This window comes from Octopus bimaculoides, chromosome 24 (assembly GCF_046866305.1).
Source record: "Octopus bimaculoides isolate indiv1 chromosome 24, ASM4686630v1, whole genome shotgun sequence".
Lineage (NCBI taxonomy): Eukaryota > Metazoa > Mollusca > Cephalopoda > Octopoda > Octopodidae > Octopus > Octopus bimaculoides.
The window spans coordinates 35,436,620-35,461,235 of NC_142951.1; the positions used below are offsets into that span (position 1 = coordinate 35,436,620).

Here is a 24,616-nt window from a genome sequence, read left to right on the forward strand (position 1 = left end):
AAGAGTAAGCAAAGGGCTCTAGGAACAAAAAAAAAAATGGTTGAAACCCACTGATCTAATCCATGCTAACATGGGAAGTCGACATAAAATGATGATGATGATAACTATCCAGAAAATTAGATTGCATTCATTTTAATTAATCACAGCTGCTGCCAATTTGCAAAGAGACTCTTAGATTGAGGTTCCTGGATAATATCGAAATGAATAATAAGAAAAAAGATATTTTGCAAGAATTTGATGACAAATTTAGATAGGATTTTGATATTTATTATTATTATTATATGATAAAACTCTCCTAAAACACATGTGAAGTTGTCAGTTGACTGTTGAGGCAGAACAACTGACAGACAGTTCTTGAAATGTTTATGATAATTATGTAGTTCCATCCATTCTTCCAGGAATGTCTCTGAACAACCAATGTTGGTCAGCATTTTAAATATACAAATATCAAGATGCCATTTCCAAAGACATACAGTGAAGCCAGACTTATAGTTTCCATGAAAACGCCCAGTTCCACCAAACACGGCCAAGTAATTAGTCATAGATTTGTTTAAAAAAGGATTTTTCAGATTTGTCTTCATTGTTGCTTTCTGAAAGGAACAAAATGGAAAACATAAAAATAAATTTTACTCCTTCTCTTTTTCGCACTAAACATTTATGTTGTATACAAAATTTCTTCATATATATATATATATATATATATATATATATATATATATATAAAGTTGTAGTATATTGTCAACTTAATGTGACAATCCCAATAAGGGAACACACTACTGCCGTTTAGCCCTAGGAAGCTGGACCGCTTCCTGTCGGCCTTGACACAATTACTGTGTCCTTAAGTTTGTGAGGGAAGCTACTTCAGGCTGATGACGAGCAAAGACTCAGAAACATGTCCCTCAATGCTGGCTAGGCTGGGTGGAGGAGCTTGTCTCCCCCTCGCAAACTTAAGGACACAGTAATTGTGTCAAGGCCGACAGGAAGCGGTCCAGCTTCCTAGGGCTAAACGGCAGTAGTGTGTTCCCTTATTGGGATTGTCACATTAAGTTGACAATATACTACAACTTTATCGCTCCACTACTGCTTAAATCTCTCTGAGAGATTTAGAAATATTATATTTCTAATTACACCGGCATGGTCACATGCTTCCGGTCAATAATCCTTTCCTTCCTTGGCTTTCGCCAAGTAACGCACGCCACCACTTTGTCTCTCTCGGTTCCGTGCCTCATCGCGTTCATACACACATAATTTTTCTCGTCTGGCCGTAAAGCCTTTTCTGTTTGTTTTCCTGTCTTGTTTTTTGTCCGCCACTACATTCCTCCATGGCTAGATATAATTTGCGTATACAAATTTAATCTGCGATCCATGGGACGAGCCGTTTTAACGATGCGTCCTGCCCGAAGCTCGTCGAAACGCCGGTGTTAAAACGTGGGTAGCTGATGAAGTAGAATGTTCTCTATGTGGCTCGTGTGTTCTCGTCTACGTTTGTTTGCAATGTCCTGTACCCAGATATGCACCTATACATACAGGTGGATGTCGGTATGCACATACCTGTACGTATATATGCATATACTCATTTACTTTTGTTTATATATATATATATATATACAGTTTTGATACTACATATTTCTACACACACACACACACACACACACACACACACACACACACACACACATATATATATATATATATATATATATATATATATATATATATATATATATATATATATATAAGGAGTGGATGTGTGGTAAGTGGGTCGCTTGCCAACCACATGGTTCCGGGTTCGGTCCCACTGCGTGGCGCCTTGGGCGGGTATCTTCTGCTGTGGCCTCGGGCCGACCGGGGCCTTGTCAGTGGATTTGGTGGACGGAGGCTAAAGGTGGCCCGTCGTATATGTATGTATATGTGTGTTTGTGTGTCCGTGTTTGTCCCCCCAACATCGCTTGACAACTGATACTGGTGTGTTTGCGTCCCCGTGGCTTGGCGGTTCGGCAAGGGAGACCAATGGAATAGGTGCTGGGCTTCCAAAGAGTGGGTCCTGGCGTCGATTTTCTCGACTAAAGGCTGAAACAAGTAAAAGAGTAATTGTATTTGTCCCCTCTGTGTACAGCCCTGTATGGCTAATAAAAGAACGTTATCTATCTATCTATCTATCTATCTATCTATCTATCTATTTCCCTATCTATCTATCTATCTATCTATCTATCCATCTATATAACTATCTATCTATCTATTTCCCTATCTCTCTCTCTCTATCTATCTGTCCATCTGTCTGTTTCTATCTATCTATTTATCTGTCTGTCTGTCTACTATAGTTTAACCGTGTCTTTTATTCGTTGGGCAGTGAAAGTTAAAAATCTTTCTTTTCTGTCTTAATCGCTTCAGTGAAATTTGTGGTGGTGGTGGTGGGAGAAGCGTCCGTTGAAGAAGTTGACGGTGAAGTGGTGGTGGTGGCGTTTCTCTTCTTTAAGGTCGAAGGCTTTGCGACGATATCGCTGTTGTTGCTGGTGGCAACGGTGTTAGCGTTCACGCGTACACCTGCACCTGTTCGTGTGACACATCACCCTGTCTTCCCTCCTTCACGAAGCCGTGGTGAAGGGAGTGTAATGAAATCAACGTCGCAAAGAGAGTTGCTATGGAGACAGGCGTTCGTTATGAAATCGTCTGCTTGGCTTCAAGACGCCGATTCTCAAAACTAAAAAAAATGGCTAAAAGCCGAAAGCAATTTTAGATAATATCGGTAAATTCGCCCACACAGGGCAGATTTCCCGTGCAAACAAATTGCAAAAACCGAATGTATCAGTTGTTGCATAGAAAAATATAATCCAAAAACAACTTTTTAAGGCAATAAAAGGGTGTTAAAACTATGAATGTTTGAACCCGAGCTCAAAAACGAAATAAAATTTAGTGTAAGAGGCATAAAACAACTTTTCTGGGGAAGGAATAGGAAGAAGAAATAAATAAATAAATATAATGCGCGCTCGCGCATCAACGGAATAAACTGTCTGCAAGTCGTTGGGTACAGCATATTCTCCTCCATTTTCTTATTGCTATATAAATTTAGGATAAAATATGGATATATATATATATATATATATATGTGTGTGTATATGGATATATATATATATATGTGTGTGTGTGTGTGTGTATATGGATATATATATACATATGGATATATATATATATATATATATATATATATATATATACACATACATATGGATATATATATATATATATATATATATATGGATATATATATATATATATATATATATATATATATGGATATATATATATATATATATGGATATATATATATATATATATATATATATATATATATGGATATATATATATATATATATATATATATATATATATATATATATATATATATATATATATATATATATATATATGGATATCTCTCTCTATATATATGGATATCTATATATATATATATGGATATCTATATATATATATGGATATCTATATATATATATGGATATCTATATATATATATATATATATATCTATATATATATATGGATATCTATATATATATATATATATATATATATATATGGATATATATATATATATATATATATATATATATATATATATATATGGATATATATATATATATATATATATATATATATATATATATGGATATATATATATATATATATATGGATATATATATATATATATATATATATATATATATATATATATATATATATATATGGATATCATCATCATCGTCATTTAACGTCTGCTTTCCATGCTAGCATGGGTTGGACGATTTGACTGAGGACTGGTGAAACCAGATAGCTACACCAGGCTCCAATCTGATTTGGCAGAGTTTCTACAGCTGGATGCCCTTCCTAACGCCAACCACTCAGAGAGTGTAGTGGGTGCTTTTATGTGCCACTGGCACAAAAGGGGAAAAAAAAAAAGAAAAGAAAAAAACCTCCTTACTTTTTTCTTTTCAGCTGGTCTTATATATATATATATATATATATATGGATATCTATATTTATATATATATATTGTGGCACGTAAAAGACACCATTTTGAGCATGGCCGTTGCCAGTACCACCTGACTGGCCTTCGTGCCGGTGGCACATAAAAGCACCCACTACACTCTCGGAGTGGTTGGTGTTAGGAAGGGCACCCAGCTGTAGAAACTCTGCCAAATCAGATTGGAGCCTGGTGTCGCCTCCTGGTCCACCAGTCCTCAGTCAAATCGTCCAACCCATGCTAGCATGGAAAGCGGACGTAAAACGATGATGATGATTTCTGCTATATACATACTCGACATAATTCTTGTACACCCACAAACATAATCTACACATTTCAAATAGGCATACATTCAACTAACTTCTGGTATACAATCACAAATAGATGCAAACAACACATTTCTGGTGTGTGACTATATATATATCTTACACATTTCTGGCATACACACATCCAACACATTCCTGGTACACATAAACACACACACTCACACATTAAAAAATACAATGAGAGACCCTCTAGAAGTTGCTTGACTTGCTAGAAACAAGAACCAAATTTCTCTCAAGTTACAACTTAGTAATTTAAGAAAGAACACATTAGAAAATGTAGTCATGGTTGGAATGGTGTTGATTATAGGTCCGCTGACTTAAGGTTAAGCAACAAAGAGACCACACAGACCCCTTGCATATGGCTGCGTCCTACAAACTTCTTATATATACACACACACACAATAGCTGTGTGGAAATGCTAAAGATCTGAGTGTAAAATTGATTAAATATTTGCAGGAGAGACAAAACAAACCTGAAAACTCCACAAGTAAAACAGCCTGGAATGAATCCAGGGCTTCCTGAGCGGCCATGCTTAACTCACTTCGGTCTAGGTATTCTAAATGGTTGATCACTTTCTTGATTTCAGATGCTGAAAAGTGGAACATAACATTTTGATTATATATATATATATATATATACACTCACACATATATGTACACACACATACATACACACACGCATATATTCATACACAGGCACACACATACATTCATACATGTATGTATAAGCATGTGCGTGTGTCTGTGTGTATATACAACAGGCTTTTTTCAGATATTTTGCCTATCAAACCCACTCACAAGGCTTTGGTCAGTTTGGGGCTATAGTGGAAAACATTTGCCCAAGATACCATGCAGTTGGACTGAACCCAATACCACATGGTCGGCATGTGAGCTTCTCAACTGCACAACAACACCTACACAGCAAGGTCCCGCAAAAATGTAGAAACACTATGATTGGATGCCCTTCCAAATGCCAACCACTCTGAGAGTGTAGTGGATGTTTCTTACCAGTACAAGTGCCATTGACCTGACACTGACATCAGCCACAACTAATGTCTCACTTGGTTTGACAAATCTACACAGGCGTGGTATATCGCCAAAGGTCTTGGTCACCTGTCATGGTCTCTATGAGGCCCAATGCTCAAACGGTGCTTTTTACGTGCCAATCAGACGGCATTGGCCACAACTACGATTTCATTCAACTCTCCAGGTCTTCACAAGCACAGGTTCCCTCCACCATACGAGTGTAACACTTTTTCACACAGCAGTCCTCATCTATAGGCATCATATGGCCATAGCAGGACAGTCGTCTCTCATGTCCAACTTTTCTCTCCGGACACTTACACTCTGTCATGCTGCACACTGACATTGTACATCCAACAAAGCATTCTAGTATCATTTCTTACAAGACTACACAAGTCCTTGGCAGTCCATGTTTCACTGCCATGTTGCATGGCTGTTTGCACACACGCATCATACAGTCTGCCTTTCAATCAGAGCAAGAGGCCCTTTGTTACCAGCAGAGGTAGGAGCTCTCTGAACTTTGCTCAGCCTATTCTTATTCTAGCAGCTACGCTCTTGGAGCATCCAACCCCACTTCTGACCTGGTCACCTAGGTAATGGAAGCTATCAATTACTTCTAGTTTTCCCCCTTGGCATATGATACACACACACACACAATATTGTGATCAATTGCTTTTTCTTAAAAATAACCAACTTATTTGTGGGATGTTTTGGGGTGAATTCTGCTGATAGCTGCTCAAATGACTAGCGAGTGTTGTTGCTTGTTCAGGTAGACACACGTGCAACTCTTCCAGATCTGCCGGCACAAATAACACTGCCAGGTGTAAAATGGTGGTACAAATCTGTAAAAGAGAAAAAGAATGTTAGAAAATTATTTATTGAAATACAAAAGTGGCAAGCTTGTTATATGATGAGATGTGATACAACTCCATCAGGTTAAATAAAGTCAGAACAGATCTAAGTTAAATGTTTCATTTCAGAAAACATCTCCAGCTTGGAACTATGTGGACTGTCCCCAATATGTTGATAAACATTTAGGACACGTGAATGGTTTTAAAGTTGCAAACATGGCCAGAAGAGAGAAATTACTGTGACATCATTAATTAGAACATATTAATCAGGAAACATGATGGAGTGTATAAGGTGTAAGGCCTCAGACAGAAGAAATTCTGCTTACTGATGTTTACATACAATATATAGAAAAAAGACATTCAGTTATCACTGGCTGAGGCCATCTAGTTATTAAATTGGTACCATGGGTAGGTACAAACCACACAGTTGTATTAATAAAACGTTATGTAAATGTCCAGTGATGAGTACAAATTTTATTATGAGTAAAGTTTGGCTCAACCAGGTTGTGTTGCCATAGATACAAGGTACTACTGCCACCACCACCACTAACAATAACATCAACAATACCTACCTGTCCAATTAGTGTGTCACGGTGCCGAAATTCAGAGAAATCTGTCACTTTGTTTGTGCTAATTAAACCCAGGATTAAAGCATTCCAGACATTGGCAAAGACTGATGCCTGTCCATATTGCTCCCTTCTGGTCGGGGTTCCAAGAGCAAGAGCAGCATTGATACGTACTTTGAAGTTGCTGCAATTCTGAACAGTGTTACTTAAACTGCAATACACACTGACCTGTGAAGAAGAAAAATAACAATAATAATAACAATAATAATCCTTTCTGTAATAGGTATGACAGAAGAAATATTCAGACAAATACATAACAAAAACACCAAGGCAAACAAGTATATATAACATACAGCAAATAGCACTTCTAGGCACCACACACATCCTACGTAAAATACTCCCTGTGGAACTCTGCTGAGGTTTCCTGAGTCATTGCTCTCTCTCTCTCTCGCCAATGTGGAATTTCCACTGACTGCATTTCCTGACTGGTGGATGGGGGGGGGGGGGGGGGTGAGCATCTGATGGAACTCCATCTACCAAATCAGTCTTTTCTTCACCCAGAATAATAGCTTCATCAAAAGAAAGGAGCTGCTTTGGTCGGCCCAAGGCTATAGTAGAAGACACTTGCCCAAGGTGCCACGCAGTGGGACTGAACCTGGAATCATGTAGTTGGTAAGCAAGCTACTTACCACACAGCCACTCCTGTGCCTGTGTGTCTATTTTTAATAAGGCAAAGTGTGGTTTCGAAGTCATTTGACTGCTGTTCCAACCCAAACAACTATCACAGGCAAACATGTAACACTTTCCCCTCCCATGCCCACCACTATAGGAATAATGAAAGCTCTGTAGACTTCATTTGCTATTTCAATCAATTTTGTTAATCTTTAGTCACAAACTGAGAAATCTTGATACAAAATGAAGGATGTGGAAAGTGATTTCAACTTACACTCCAGTCAGTTTTTTCACCATGGGGCAGCAGTGAATTCTTAAGTAAGTTACTCAGTGCATAGCAGGCATTCCAACGAACCTAAAAGAAAAGGAAATTGGGATATGGGATCTCAAGATGCAACAAATATGGGTGAAGGAGTTGGGGGGGGGAGAAGCAAAATAACAGAGGTGGAGTAGCAGGGGTGTGTGCGTGTGTGTGTGTGTTTGGAGTAGCATCAATGGTGGAGTGGACAATGAAACAGGAGGTGAGTTATATATTATATTTGGTACTATATTATGTCAGTGGTTATAAACTATGTCTGGAACTACAACATTATGTTTCTTGTAAAGTGAACAAGGAACGTAAACATCAGACTCCCATCTGAGCAAAATGGTGACAATGTTTACATCACTTGTTGACATTACAACTGGTTGTTCTGTGTTTTTGAAGGCCTATTCTGTATTAGACAACCTTCATTTGATAAATAGGTAGAGGTTGGCAACAAGAAGAACATTCTGCTGTAAAAGTAACACCTCAAGATCAATTCCGTTCTAATTGATGCTAACCTGGAAAGATAAATGAAGAAGAAATCTCTGGGCGAAGAATGAAATATGTGAAGGAGAGAAAGCAAGTTAAATGCTAAGATTAAGCCAGTTACTTACCTTCATTATTCCTGCAGAAGCATTTTCAACTAAACATTTCACGGCTGTCTCAATATGGGACTGAATGTTCGGATTTCCTGTGGAATGGAAAAGTTGGACTTTGATCAGTCACAATGCAACTTCACAGGTGGTTGCTCGACTTTCTAAAGACCATATTTATCACATAAGCAACCACTACCACCACTCCCATCACTCCACTTTACCCTCAGCAGATTCAATATTATTTAGTGCTTAGAAGCTATCCATGGTTAAGTACAAGTGTATAGATGAATTCTGATTCCACCCATGGAGGGCTGATGGGTCAAGGTGGTATTTGAACTTAGAATAGAAAAGAAATACTGCAACAGTTCTAACAGTTTCCCCATTTTGTCTTTTGATCATGAAAGAATGAGATGCTAGTGGGATCTGAACAAAGAAATGCAGGAAGCAATAAATACCACAAGGTATTTTATCCAATACACAAATGCTTCTCCCAATTTAGCATCAAAACAAACTATAATCAGGAATTGCAGAAAACCCATTTATTTCAATGGCTAAACCTTGTGTTTATCTGTTAAAAAGCAAAACAAAAGGTGACAAATGAATTTAAGGGTTTATAAGTTGTTTATAGAATAAAGAATAAAGAGTAAGGACGCATGTGAGAACTCACGCAGAGATTTTTCTGAAATAAAACAGAGTAGATTGCCTAAAGCTCGAACTCCATTGGAACGGATTTTGTCATTGTTTTGGGAGGCTTTTGTTGCTGCTTCAAAGAGTTTTAGTAATAAAGAATCAGAGAAGTCTTCAATGAATTGTGTTTCCTGGTTTTCTCTGGAAATTACAAAGAGAGAGAGAGAATAACAAAATTATTAGGGTTTCAAGTCACCAGGAATCAGGGGAATGTTTTATATGAATATTATCACAACAACCTTATTACAATAAAATAATTAACTACTTGACATTATCAATTTGTTTTTCAATCATCATAAACAAACCCAGTTAATTAACTTATTATATTTAACGAACACAATAAAATACAAATAAGTAGAATAAAATAGTGATGTTGTACAGTAAAATTGTTTAAAAGTCATACTACAAGAAGGGGACAACTGAAAACCTCAACAATTGTGACACTGAATTCAAACACTAATACTAAACCACAAATTTCAGGGTACGTAACGTTCCATCAAATGAGGGATCAGCCACAAGTGGGTTCTAGTCCACTTGTGGCCATTTGAGGCTTCTTTGTGGGCCTCAGATAATTTCTCGAATTTCCTATATTTGGGGTCCATTGAGCAGTTGATTGTGTTAGATTGTTTTCCTTTTTATATTAAAATTAAAAGATTTGCTTATTTAAACAGTGTCAGTGATAGAAACAGTGAGATTCATGGCAATAGTTTTATATGTAAGACATTGTGTAACATAAACAGGGGTCGATGTAAGAAAAAGTAAAATAAGTTAAAACTGGGTAGTTTTTGATCCATGAATTAGATTAACTCAGTACATGACTGGTACTTTATTTCATTGAATCCAAAACGGTAAAGAGCCAAGTTGCTTATGAAGGGGATTGAACTCAAAACATTAATGTACACAAAAGAATAAGATTTGTTTAATGATTCTGCCCATCCATCACAAATATTTAAGACAAATGTTAACATTCTTATTCAGTTGTAAACACACAAGTGTGTGTGTATATATCATCATCATCATCATCATCATCGTTTAACGTCCGCTTTCCATGCTAGCATGGGTTGGACGATTTGACTGAGGACTGGTGCAACCGGATGGCTACACCAGGCTCCAATCTAATTTGGCAGAGTTTCTACAGCTGGATGCCCTTCCTAACGCCAACCACTATATATATATATATATATATATATACACACACCCATCTAAATAACAGTTATATAGATATAAACGTTATATAAACACAATGATCCCACCTGTTAATAGCCAATGCATCACAGAAATTAGCAAGGGCCCAAGTAGCCTTCATGCGGACAGTGGTGCTTTGGTCAGCAGCTAATGTTAGAATGGTGTGAGCAGCATCAGACATAAAAGAAAGGTCCTGATAAAGAAAAAAAAGCAGGAAAACAAAGTTTTTTTAGATTAATTCCTTATTTCTTCAGCAATTACAAGAGATTTCATTGACATTTAGGTGCCAGAAATATTGTCAAATCAAAAACATTACAAGACCAATGTCTCAGTTATGTCGTTTATTCTTTACTTCATTTCTTCCCTTTCCATTTTTACGAATTTATTTTCCAAAACTCTTTATTCTTATTCTGCATTATGATTTATTTTTTCACAAGAATTCTTGAGATTTCATTGTCCTATTAAGGGGAATATCTCATCTCTGCAATCTAAGAGCTCTGCACAATGATGCAAACAGAAATGGAATTTTTTTACTTTTCATTCTCCAAAATTCTTTCTGGAAAAGCCGGGATGAGTTCGGAATGCCATTTGATGAATATCTCCAAGACAAGAAACTTGAAGTAATCACGAAGAAGGAATTTGTCGTTTGCATTATTTTATCTAGATATATTCATTACAGTAAAGGTCAGAAGTTACATATATGTATGTATGTATATATATATATATATATATATATATATATATATATATATATATATATATATATATATATATATGTATATATGTATATCACCATCATCATTGTCATTTAATGTTTGTTTTCCATGCTGGAATGGGTTCGACAGTTTGACAGGAATCAACAGGAATCAACAGGAATCTATTGTCTCTTTTGGCATGGTTTCTACAACTGGATGCTCCTCAACTGGGAGGAGGGGGTAACAGTGAGGGGGTGGTGGCTTTGTATCAGTTGATGAGACAATAGAGGTAGAGGTGTAGAGGGACTGCAGCAGGTATCCTGCTGTAGTTGTAAATACACGAATATATATATATATATATATATATACACACACACACACATATAGGTTTGGTAAAATAAATGAAAGACATAGAACTCAATACACGAGAATATATATTTTTATCTTTTGACTGATGAATGCCATGCATGAAACTCTTGGCCTTTTGTGCCAATTATATATATTATATATATATATATATATATATATATATGTATATATATATATATATATATATATGTATATATATATATATATGTATATAGCCCAACCCATGCCAGAGTGGGCAATGGACATCAACTGAAGAAAAGATACACGTACTCGTTCACCCACATAAGCATATACACACAAACATATACATGTAGGGACACACAGGTTAAATATTTTATTTCTTCCCGGAAGTAAATAGGGGTCAATTGTTTAACCAAGAAACAGAATAGTAACTGAGAGCAGTGGTTTTGGAGCATCAGAGTGCAGTAGTAATGCAGTAGAGTTAGGTGTTGTTTAAAAGTGTTCTAATAGAAATACTCACATCACGCAGGCAGGGTTGCAACACATAGACGCCGATGGTCCTTACTGCTGAGGCCATCACCAGCTTGTCTCCACCCATCGTTAGGCCTAGCACTGACGTCACACACAAGATACGAAGATGGCGCTGGGAAGAAAAATAAAACAAAATTTGACCAAATATAAAAAATTTTTAATAAAAATTCTGCAAACTTTTTGTTTTTAATTACTAATTACTAATTGACCTGTTAACTGGTATCAGGGGCTACAGTTTTAGAAGAAGAGAGAAAGGGCAAGTAAGAATGAATTCATGACCCTTATTTCTACAGATAATAGTTTAGGCATGTCTCAGTGGTTAGAGCATCAGGCTCACAGTCATGAGGTAGTGAGTTCGATTCCTGGACTGGGCTGTGTGTTGTGTTCTTGAGCAAGATACTTTATTTCTTATTGCTCCAGTTCACTCAACTGTAGAAACGAATTGTGATGTACTGATAGCAGGGCTAAGGAATTCCCTCCACACTATGGCAGATGTAATAATAAACCTGATACTTACAGGAAGCAAGGGGAAAATCATTGAACCGATGTTAGAGAGACAGTCGCAGGCCGCTGCACATACTGGGCTATTCTCTTCACACTGGAGTGCTGACAGTAACGGTCCGTTGAGCAGGTATTCCCAGAACTCCAACACCTGTCACATATAACAATCATAACATTATGTAATGACGTGCAGACGGTGGTGGTGGTGGTGGCGGCAGCAGTGAAGCCACAGCTGATATAATTAACAACATCAACAGTTAAAATCACTTTACCTGTTCCACAGTGAACATATCAGAATTCGGTTCATTAGAGTTGTCGATGTTCTGTAAGTCTTGGCTCAAAACCTGTGTCAGTTCATCAAGTAACTGAAATGACAAGGGTTCAAGTTTAGCTTGGAGTTCAATATTTATTAATTACAGTTGAGATGTCATAAAATATAAACTAACATTTAAGTGATCATTAAAACCCAATATCACAAAATATCAGAAAGTGGTATTATAATGGAACAAACTGGTGAAAACTGTAAGGTTGGCCTGAGATATTAGAACTTGGTTGGCTCCTCTTTGGATTCGATGACCGTAGGGCAGAGTGAAGCCAACATGTGACATTGCTCTGGTTTGATGGAAGCCCAGATGATTTCCATAACAGCCAGCAATTCTATCTGATTACTGGGACACAAATTGGCCAGATTCTTTTTAATTCTATTCCATAGATTCCATCTGGGTTTCAGGAAAGGTGAAGTTACTTGGACAAGGAATTACTTTGATGTGGTGGTCAGCAAGCCACACAAATTGTTTTGGCACCAAATCACGCTGGACTTCACCAAATAACCTGACCAATACCTCATGGGTAAAATCTGGCAGATAGAAACTGTAAGGAAGCTAGCATGTGTGTGTATGTGCATTTATGCATCCTTCCCAATGACACTTTTCAGCTTGTGACAATGTTTATGACCTAAATGTACAAAATGTCCAGCAGTTGGGTAGTTCAGATGAGGTTATGGAATTAAAGGTATTTTATGTGAAATTAAAGGTACCTCACATGAAACACAATTAAGGGTCAGCCTCAAGATGGGCTCAAGCCATAGAATACTGTCCTGATAAATTCTCCTTCTGACCCAAGCCTACAGAGAAAAGTGATGATGATGATGATGATGACTGTTCAGAGTAAACAAGTACCTTGATGGCATGAAGTTTGAGTACCCCTTCACTGTCTTCCATACAGGCTTGAATCAAATTTCTCAAGAGTCCAACATTTTTCCTGAATTAAAAAAAAAAACATGCTAAATCATTAATTTATCATAATTAATCCTTCTCTATGAGTAAAGGTTACAAGGATCCAGCATAATATCTTCTATGGCTAAGGGTGTAGACCCCTACAGAAAATCCAGAGGGAGGGACCCTAAGGCAGATATGTATGGTTATACTTAACCAATAACTGACATCCCCTTCAGCTTCATTGATGCTGCAAATGTATTGACTTGTCTTTCTTCATAGCATATCCCTGAATAGAGAGGTGGTTAGGGTAGCTGGGGCTGGGCTCTTGCTTCTGAAAACAGCCCAGGAACAGCAGAGGGGGTTAAGTTACCATCTCTGCAATACCATCAACCAACTATAAAAAGAAACAATCACACGCACACATATGAGAGAAAAGGGTTATTTAAGATGAAGATTTTGTAAATATAAACAGTTATCTCAGTCAAAGAGTATTTGTCTTTGATGAAGTAAAATTGTTAGTGAGTTCCATAGAGCTGAGAGGAATCCTGCAGACACTGTTTGGCAGTGGTTCTGTGAAGACATAATCCACCAAACGGAAATATAATTAGCAGAAGTCAATTAATGGAAGGGTGTGGGTGTCTTAGACACTCTCATTTGTTCAAGAGAATCCCATACAATCTGAAGACATGATCAATGTGGAAGCCGTCAAATGTAAGTTCTCGATCCTGGTGCAACCCTAGACCTGCTGAATGATTTTCTACAAGAAATAACAGTGAAATCTCTATCAAAATCATGTTTTACTATTTTAAAGATGGAAGCAGACATGAGATAAATCTATTCATGGATATACTATGTCTTAAAGGAAAGAGAAGAGATTTTTTCTTCTTACATGTATTCAACTACGTCTAATACAAAATAGCAACAAGACATCATACAATCTGCCTTTCACTCAAAGACCATATAACAAGGCAGTTGTATATCATTGTTCTCTAAACACATATTTACCTGATCATAGGGAAGTAATTCTTGGTGAGGTGTGCCAATATTTGTAAAGATTCCAAACGTATTGGAACAGGTTCAGCTGTGTGGGCCACATTTGTATCACTATTGTTTACCTGTTGAGGTAAGATGTTCTGGACACACAACGTTATCAACCAAGATGTATTTCGCAACTGGTTCTGGATGTTTTTGTCTTGGAATATTACAGGAGTCTGCAATCCAGATGGAGTTTTGATGGGGGTGAGTGGTTCACTAGCAGAAAAACTACCTGGAGAGAATTAAAAGAGGAGAGAAGAAGAATTAAAGAGTTTGGAGGAATCAGTTTGGAGATACGTGCACACACACACACACATGCATGCTTGTTTAACGTCTGTTTTTCCAGGATGGTATGGGTCAGATGGGGAGTTATTTGAAACAATTTTTAACAACACTTCTAGTCATGTTTAGTGTTTTTCAAATAAGGAATTTTTGTTTTTCCAGAATTCTTTAAAAACACAGAACTACCAATCATAATGGCAACAAAGAATACAAACGTTACATCAGTTTCCTTCAAAGAATGACAACTGAATCCATTGAGTATTAACATTCTCACACACATATACACATAAACCCCCCCCAAAAAAGGCCTACCACATTTCATATAATCTTGTTGGTTTGGCACCACCTCTCCCTCCATGCCATCTCCTGTGAACTGGAACTCCTTACTGCAAGCCGTAACTGCATCTTCAGTGATGCCGTTAGTATTGCAGTCAGCAGACACTGTGGTACTATTTCCTCCTGATGGTGGTTTTAAAGACTGGACGATGTAACATACTTCGGCCAAGGCTGGTTGTAGACTAACAATGGCACCAAAGCAAGTCAAACAGGCCACACGAATATTAGGGTCTGAAATATACCAGAAAATAATTGGTTGAAGAATAAAATAGAAACGGGCATTATGTTGTGTGAGTTTGAGAGAGAAAGAGACACACAAAGTAAGATGTCAGTTGATAGTTTTAAGAAAGATTCCTTGAACACAGGGCAGGGGTTTGTCAGCTCAGATTATCATCATCATCATCATCATCATTTAATGTCTGCTTTCCATGCTGGCATGGGTCAGACAGTTTGACAGGATCCAGTGAGCTGCAGGAGAGTCAAGGTACCGAGGTAACCTGATGGTGTCTCTTGGTACCAGGGTATTAAAAGAAGATGCAGTTTTGATGATTACATACCTCGATGCCTGACCAGATACTTCAACTGTTTGACAATACGAGTCAAAAGACCAGGTTTCAATCTGTGGTAAGGGCTGTTGGCCACCAGGGTTGAGATACACTGAAACAAGATTCAAATAAAAATTATTGAGAAACATTGATTAACTGGAAATACAAGTGAGAGACATGGCAATTGGGAGAGATGGCGATTGGGAAAGCAAGACAGAAATTGAGGAGAATGTACCAGAACTAAAACTAGTTCTTGGCATGGATGTGTGCTTAAGAAGTGTTCTTCATAATCATGGGGTTCCAGGTTCAATCCCACCATGCAGCACTTTGGACAAGTGTCTTCTACAGCAGTCCCAGGTTAATCAATTTCTTGAGAAGGGAATCTGGTAGATGCATCTTGGCATCAGGAAGGGCAGCCTGCCAGAGAATACTGCCCCAAAAAGCCTCGTCCAACCCATGCCAACACTGATTGATATGTGTGGTGTGTGTGTGTGTATGTGTGTGTGTGTATGCGTGTCGTGACATCACATGATTGTCTCTGTCACACAAGCAGTGTCATTGATTTCCATTATTCTGCGAGAACATATCTGGCCAATGGGGGAATACTACTTTGTTCAGAAACAAGTGAGGGTTGGTGGTGGGGAGGACATCAAGCCATAAAATAAATCTGCCTAAATAAACTTTGACCAACCCTACAAGCCAGAAACAATGGACATTAAAACAATATATACTAAAGGTGGCACAAACACTTTCACACATATATATACACGACAAAACTTCCACCTCCAAACTGAATCCCACAAGGCTTCAGTTAGCCATGCAATGGGACTGAACCCAGAACCAAGTGGTTGAGAAGCAAGCTAGGCAATCCCTCATCGAATTATATAGCTGTAATGACTAAATAGCCTAATGACCATTGTGCAATGGAAGAATGTGTTAAATCTATAAATTGTACGTACTTTCACAAGCTGGGTGAGGGTGAGGGGATAATTCTCAGAAACCACAGCAAGTAACAAACTACGATGCAATTCTTTCAGAGTTGAACCAAGCACAAGGGAGAATGGCATAAAAGCAGTTCGGACTTGATCACTGAAAAGAAAAGACAGAAAAGCAAAAAGCAAAGAATCTTAGAAACACTTGTTGATATTATATTGCAGAGTTTTCAAAGAATTACTATTTCAATGAAATATAAACAATAATTGGTAAAGATGCTGGATAATATAGAAGTGTTAATAGCATCACTCACTTTCACACACACACATGTGTGTGTAGAGAGAGAGAGAAAGAGGAAATTATGATAAACACTGACTGGATAATGGTAATCTATGTAGAGCTGTAAATCATGTAACTGTACATACAAGACAGACAGACAGACATAAATAATCAGAATGGTCTGTAAAAGAACTCGGAAGATTGGGCTTGCAGCTCTAATGTAAATTGTGCTTATAAAATGATATTTATTTTTCACTGGATGAAGTACTTTTTTTGTTGATCCCACTTATAATGGGGTAGTAAACTATATATATATATATCTGTGTGTGTGTGTATGCATATATATTACTTTAATATCAACACTAAACAATGTTTAGGCATAGGAGAATTTTAGGTTAGTTAAAAGATGTTAGTGACACAGTTAAAGACACTGGGACTATAACTGCTGTGTATAGTTTTTTTTTTTTTTTTTTACTGAGGTCAACATAACAAATGACTCACCTGTACTCAGCTGCAGCCAAGAAGGGTCTTGTGCCCTCAATAAGGGCAGAAAGTGCACCAAGAGCACCAAGTCGACACTGGTAAGAGAAGAAAAGAAATTTTATTGATTCTATATTTAAGAGATGAGGAATTATTTACATTCGACAGATATTTGTCCTCATCTTGTTTGTTGTTAACACAACGTTTCGGCTGATATACCCTCCAGCCTTCTTCAGGTGTCTTGGGGAAATTTCAAACCTGAGTTCTCATTCCTAAGGTATTTTTCGATGTTATTATTATTATTATTGTTCAGGTCACTGCTTGAAATCGAACTTGGAATCTTGGGGTTAGTAGCCCGCACTCATAACCACTATACCATATGCCCGTGGGCATATGGCATACCTTAGGAATGAGAATCCAGGTTCCAAATTTCCCCACGACACCTGATGAAGGCTGGAGAGTATATCAGCCGAAACGTTGTGTCAACAACAAACAGGATCATCATCAACTTAATTGATTCCAAAAACACAAACAAAAATGAGGTGAAATATTTTATTTGTAAGGTTTTGGGTTTGTCAGTTTGAAAATCTCATTTTGTTTTCGTTGCAATGTTTATCAGATATATTTGACACATTCCTATTTGACAAACCATTCTTTGCAGGACATTGCTCAGTGTTAAAAACAATGTTAAATGTATATATTACAACAAACACACTCCAATAGACAGGGTATTAACAGACATACCTGGGTAGTTGTGCCAGGGAGACAACGGTCAGTTTTAGAAAGGAAGACAAGGTTCAGACAAAATGTTCTAGAATTTTTCACTCCAAGAGATTGAATCAAAGAAAAGATGATGGTCTTACCTTAGGAGATGGGTCTCGTAAAATAATGGTGAGTATAGAGCGAACTTGTTGAATATTCCCAGCAATCGGAACATCAGGAACAAAACACATCCAGTAACCAAAGATTACTTTGCGATCTGTAAACTATTAAAAGAAAGGCCACAGTGAAATGGTATCCATTGATGAGATTGATTGATTTCGTTTTTTTTTAAGTAGCATGGTGTTAAGTCCACTGATCCAGCAGGCCTATGGTCAGAGGCAATCCAACCATGACTATCCAGTCCTATCTAGAACTAATTATTCAATGTGTCATTTCTAGTTTTTTTTAAAACAGGAGGGTGTAGTTTTAGGGTGATTTAGCTGCTGCTTCTAGCAGGTCAAGCATACAAAGAGACATACAGTGTCGGTGCAGAATATATGTATGTACATGTATATGTGCATATTTGTATGAGTGTATATGTGTATGTATATGCTCTAACTGGACTGTGGCCATGCTGGAGCAGTGCTCTGAAGGGTCAATCCAGTCTATCCCAGAGCTGATTTTTAAGCTGAGTAACATATTTTATCAATCTCTTTTGTCAAACCACTAAGTTACAAGGAGGCAAACAAACCAAAATGGGTTTTGAAAGAGGCAAAACACACACACACACACACACACTATTACACACACGTGTGTGTGTGTAAGACATTAGGTCACAACTGTTAAACAATGCTCAATGTGCTTGAAATAGCAGCCAAATGTTCTTCAATCCTATCCTGCCAAGGACAGAATGTACAATGTTAGTTTCTAAATATACAGAATGGTCATGGCTGGAATACTTCTGATTATGGGTCTGCTCAATGAAACTGACCCAGGGCTAAATAACAACAGCTGTAAATTAGGTAAAAAAACTGATCAAGAAGTCTCAAGAATGGATTTACCTTGAAGATGATATATAAAGTCCCGAGGGCAGCCTGTCGAACTTTGATATAATGAGATCGGTGTTTGCCGCCGACCTGTGAGGCATCAGAGTCAGAGAGTTCGGACTCGGAGCTACTCACATAGCCCCGTCCACTCAGCTCATTGTTCAGGTGAAGATTTCCTAAAAGATTACAAAGAAGAGGGTCTTCGATGGTGTTGCTGAGGTCACGACTTAGTAACGAAGATGGGAACAATGAAAAGCTTTGGCCGTACTGGACATCGTCCTCTGTCTCTTTGGCACTGGACTGGCGTCGGGGCACCAGTTTCTTTTTCTTCTTCTTCTTCTGAGGTTGTTTCCCAGTTGTGTCCATCTTGGCTGAGTTGTTACTGGACACAGACGGATTGTATTGACTCATTGGAATCGGGTAAAGAGTCTGCGGAGTGGTGAGGGGGTAACTGGCCAAACCATAGAACACATAATTCTGAAAAGAGAATATTGACAATTGGTTTACTTAATTATTAACTGGACAGTGGTGGTGGTGGTGGTGGTGGTGGTGGTTTATACTGTACTGAATTCTATGAGAGAGAGAGAATTCCGCAAAAGTTGAAGGAGAAAAGAAAGACGAAAAGACGTATTTGAAGATGTGAGTTGTGGAATTAGAAAGTTGTAGTAATGGCAACAGAACTGTGGGAGTGGAAGAAACTATCTCCACCCTATACCAGTAAGATACTATGACCAAACTGCTACATTCACCCTCTACAAATAACTGAGGACCATGCTTCGGTTCTTTATTTCTTCTGTTTACAACCATTGACCAAATGAAATTCTCTGACTGAAACAATTTGTCTACTCTGTAATTATTTTTAGAAGAGGGCCAGGTTGGATTGTCATAACAACAGGAGGAAACACTACGATGTCTGTCATTGTTACTCAGCAGGTGAACATCAAGTAAATATAAGGAGAGAAAGAAATGCAATATTCAGTGCAGGGGAGAGAATAAATATCAGAGACTCCAGTAAGAAACTTACCCAGACAGCTGACAGTAAAAGTCCAATGGTTTCAGGAGGGACCGAACGTGTAGCCAAAATGATGTTGTGTAGACCTCTTAATGTGTGACACAAGATCTGGGAAATATAAAATATAAAGAAACATCAAAAAAACTTATTAGAATTCTTTGAGTAATGCATATTACTTGATGGAATGGAATACAAGTAGAACACTGACTTTATTAATGGTAAGAGTGTAGGGTGTGGTTAGTTGATTGTCCCCTCATGGAATACAGGGAAGCCATGGATCCCCTCCATAATGTGACACCTCTTCCTGTCCCTCTATCATACATGAGCCTCTCAACACCAGGTATTAACTCACCCCCTGTCTTAGTCAAGGGGTCAAGACTAGTGAATTATTATATTAGGTAACATCACAAGTGACAGTGCCATGTAACAAGTACTCAATACACACTGTAAAGTAGTTGGCATAAGGGATGGCATCATCCTTGATATAGCTGGATATTAGTGTACCTCAGTGTACCAGGATGTTTATGTTAAGTTGGTGTACTTCCAATAAGGATTCAGTGATGGTGGCCACACATGACCATGGTGTTGCTCAAGCAGACCTAATCCAAGAAATTCAAAAGTAATTTAACACCACTAGCTGCCCCCCCTCCCTCTACAAAGGCCCCTAATTAGCAGTGTGAAATGGTGCTGAATGGCCATACATACTCTACACTTTGGTAGGATATCCATAGTTAAACCTGGAATGTCATAGAGGATCTTCAGGAAAATATCGATGCATGCTGACACATATTTCTCATCCATGTATGGAGAATTTCCTGACCTGAAATGAAAAATGTAGAAAAAGATCCATATCTGGTCAAAAGTGCAAAGGTCAACACAATAAAGACTAAAGTACTAATGAATAAGAGATTTTACATAATGACAACGACATCTGGACAAAGGGACTTGCTTGGTTTGTAACAAGGAATTGTCGAAAAAATGTGAAACAATTTTTTGTAGAAACAATTGGTATGTCAAAACCAGAGTGGAGTCTCTGAGAGAGAACCAGGATTTCACATGTAATATTATGTTGAGGAATAGTTAGAAATCAGGGCAACTCTGAACTGCTCAAGGCAGCTAATTAGAAATAGCAGATAGTTGTTTCTGTTAGCTGGGTTCCTTAATTGGGGTGGAGATGGTTACAACAATAACAAAAGAAACGAAAGAATAGAAATGAAGGCAAAAGTTTAGAAAGTTCTTAACTCTGTTGGTAAGGAAAGGTTCTCCTTTTGGGAAGGTTTTATAAAGTAAAGAAACCAACTAGATTTAAAAAGAACAAAAACAATGGTAAATTGGCAAAAATTAACTTAAATTCTCCAGCATAAGATATGGCTGTGTGTTGCGAAGTGATGTAAGTTCTGACATCGTTTCAAGTAAGTTGTTATTTTATGAATTTAGTTAGGCCGGGATATAACATTAAATATTACATAGATAACAAAGCTGTCTTGCCTAGAAACAGTTCTAGGCTGACCCATATGCGATATAGCACTAACGACTATATGATAACAGTAAATGTTATATGTGATATAATACTAAAGACTGTATGATAACAATAAATATTATCTGTGATTAATAAAATGTCATCTTCCATACTTGAGAGTAATGTTCTCCAGGCAGCAGAGGAGTCCTTTCAATACACCATCTTCTGTCGACTCACACAACTCGACAAACAAACCAGTCTCCCCCAGCAGCAACTCATAGAACTGAAAGAAAAATACAATCAAAAACAATTATTATTAGACTGATGGAATTGTTGTTTAGCTTCAGATCAATCCTGACTGAACAAAACTACAAGCAAGGGGCATTTCAACCATGACCATCCTGTCATTTTAGGAATATAGAGAACTATGTTGTCTAATGTGTGGTGTCCTCATATAAAACAGCAGAATGATTCGAGAGGCATTTGGCTGTTATTTCTAGAAGATCAAGTGACCATGCAAAACCTCTGACATAGCAGTTGATGACATTAAAAAAGTTTTTACTTTCATTTCACTTTATTCTTAGTTCAATAAGTTTGAGTTGAGAGAGTTTGACTGCTATTTCCAACTTCTTGTTTGTTCCAACAGCTTATTAATTATGCAAAAACTGAATTCTTGAGAGAGAGAGAATACAACAAACCTTCTTTAATCTGTTTCCATTTTCATGAAGAACGACAGCCAAAGTAGAAAGAATATCAGGAATGATTGCTTTGGGAGATTGTTCCAATCCATGGATTAAGAAATTGGTTACTTTTAGGAAACATTTATCCTCTAATGAACCCTATATAAAAATAAATTCATACATATACACATGTATACATATATATAAAATTTCTTCCCCAAAAGGTTAGTAACATCCTGATAAAAGATTTCACAACATTTTTTTAAAACAAATCCCCTTTATACTTCAAAACTGTATTAAGTAATCCTCATAGACTTTCAAATTAAACACACACACACACACATATATATATATATCAGCATCATGATGTTAATGTCCTCTTGTCCAAGGACCATGTGGTTGGTAAGCAAGCTACTTACACATTATAAGTTTGGTGTACAAGCAGAAGATGCTGTCTATCCCTGCAAGTTATCGGTTTGATAGAGAGAGAGATAATGGACAAAGGGAGCTAATTGTGATTAATCTAGATCAATGCAGATCTCGAAGACTTTCAAAGAAACGAAAGAAAGCATTGAGCTTTACACATCATTTGGAAAATTAATGTTTTTCTTGCCCTTAGCTATAATTATCACAATTCCTTTAATAAGTTGTGACAAAAAGATATTTTTATTTGTAATATTTTACTTAATGGGAAGGCAGAGAGTTGGCAGAATCGTTAGCACGCCGGACAAAATGCTTGGCGGCATTTCATCCGTCTATATGTTCTGAGTTCAAATTCCGTCGAGATCAACTTTGCCTTTCATGCTTTCGGGGTCGATAAAATAAACACCAGTTGAGCACTGATGTCGATGTAATCAACTTAACGCCTCCCCAAAATTACTGGCCGTGTGCCAAAATTTGGAATCAATGTTTTAGCTAATGGATATAATTTGGGCCATAACTCGATGTTACAGTGTCAATATTAAGATAGTGAGAGACGGAGTGTCACCTTAATCGGAATTTTTAGTAATGAGAGAAAAGAAAAACAAACATTCAAAGGTTAACTTACCTCTGTGTTGGTTAAAACACTAAAAATTGTGTGACAAAATTTCATCACCAGATATTCTTCATTGTATGGAATCAACATACACAGTTTACAGAGCAACTGGTTTCCTTCCTGGAAGCAAACAAAGTGAAAGTGCTATAAGAAATAACGAACGTCAGAAAGTTTGCAGGTGTGTTCACACCAGAACCGATATCTCTAATAGTGTTGCTGTTAGTGAGAACAGGTAGCATGTATCTAAGACTTCTGTTCTCAAAGATTCGGAGATTTGGCAAGTAGAGTTACTTTAGCCCTGCATCAGCTCTGATCAAGCAAAATAAGGATGGAAAGCGTGCCAGTCGGGACCATCCCTCCCTTTTTTTTTGTATATTCATAACTATTGTTCAATGTGTCTCCTGTTTTTTAAAATGGTGGGATGTGATTTAAAGGAGATTCAGTTGTTATTTTTAAAAATCGAACGATCGCTTCGAGGTCTCTCGAAGAGCTGTTAACTAGGGACAGTGTTTCTCATAAAATGAGTTCGAGTTAGGGTTAAAAAGAGAGCGGATCGATTGCTAGGTTTTATAAAAGGATCTAAATTTATCCAACACAATGGCGAAGGGAGAAAGATTATATGGATGGAAATCACAGGTGAGATGTGACAAAAAAAATTCCATACACACACCAAACACATACGTAGAGAGAGAGAGAGAGAGAGAGAGAGAGAGAGAGAGAGAGATTGCTGGGAGCTGGTATTCGTCAGTTTCAGAACGGCTGAATTGGCGAGTGCATGTAATTAGGAGACACTTAAGACAACCCCTTCTAGATGCGAATGGAATGACAGTGGAGTGGATTTGTCACTCAGTTAATCTCTCACATGCTCTCCTGTATTTATGATACTACCAAATATTTCGACATTACACACAAATATGATAATTATTATTTACCTCCGTGAGAAACACGGCTGCAGATTGTCCGACACAAAACGGATTGATCTCGTCCATCAATTTGTTTAACCTTGCATTGGACTCGGCTGGTTGTTTATCTTCCACTGTGAACTGCATGAGACGGTGTAAGATGTCCAGGAAATCGCTTCTAGAAGAACATTGCGACATATTGTTGCTGTGTGATTTTAGGTCTGTTCTCGTGGAACCATGATCGAGTTGTGACTTGTGACTATGCAGTCCCAGATCGTCTCTGATTGAACCAGGGTCCATCTGTGTCATGTTGCTGTTGTCAGCTGTTGCGGCTGACATTTTGATTCATTGAAAAGGTTGTCAAGTAC

General features: G+C 37.5%; 1 protein-coding gene across 1 annotated transcript; it reads right to left on the reverse strand.

The window, feature by feature from the left end:
* Positions 1–251: 251 nt before the first annotated feature.
* On the reverse strand, positions 252–24,616 carry LOC106867933 (HEAT repeat-containing protein 6). The gene is made up of 25 exons (XM_014913000.3): positions 24,279–24,616; positions 23,359–23,466; positions 22,329–22,469; positions 21,804–21,913; positions 20,877–20,991; positions 20,184–20,279; positions 19,175–19,636; positions 18,275–18,397; positions 17,433–17,509; positions 16,679–16,808; positions 15,732–15,831; positions 15,151–15,405; positions 14,527–14,788; positions 13,483–13,564; positions 12,577–12,669; positions 12,321–12,455; positions 11,793–11,915; positions 10,316–10,440; positions 9,043–9,203; positions 8,394–8,470; positions 7,750–7,830; positions 6,810–7,031; positions 6,081–6,228; positions 4,837–4,953; positions 252–590 (listed from the first exon to the last, which is right to left on the reverse strand). Exons 1-25 carry the CDS (start codon positions 24,585–24,587, stop codon positions 535–537), a joined length of 3,708 nt encoding a protein of 1,235 aa, XP_014768486.1. The 5' UTR covers positions 24,588–24,616; the 3' UTR covers positions 252–534.

Excerpts from the sequence above, each read along its gene's own strand:
- LOC106867933 (XM_014913000.3), bottom strand. The coding sequence starts at position 24,587 with ATGTCAGCCGCAACAGCTGACAACAGCAACATGACACAGATGGACCCT. Across the intron at positions 23,467-24,278 it reads CAGCCGTGTTTCTCACGGAG|GAAGGAAACCAGTTGCTCTG; the intron begins GTAAATAATAAT and ends GTTTGCTTCCAG. Across the intron at positions 22,470-23,358 it reads GTGTTTTAACCAACACAGAG|GGTTCATTAGAGGATAAATG; the intron begins GTAAGTTAACCT and ends ATTTTTATATAG.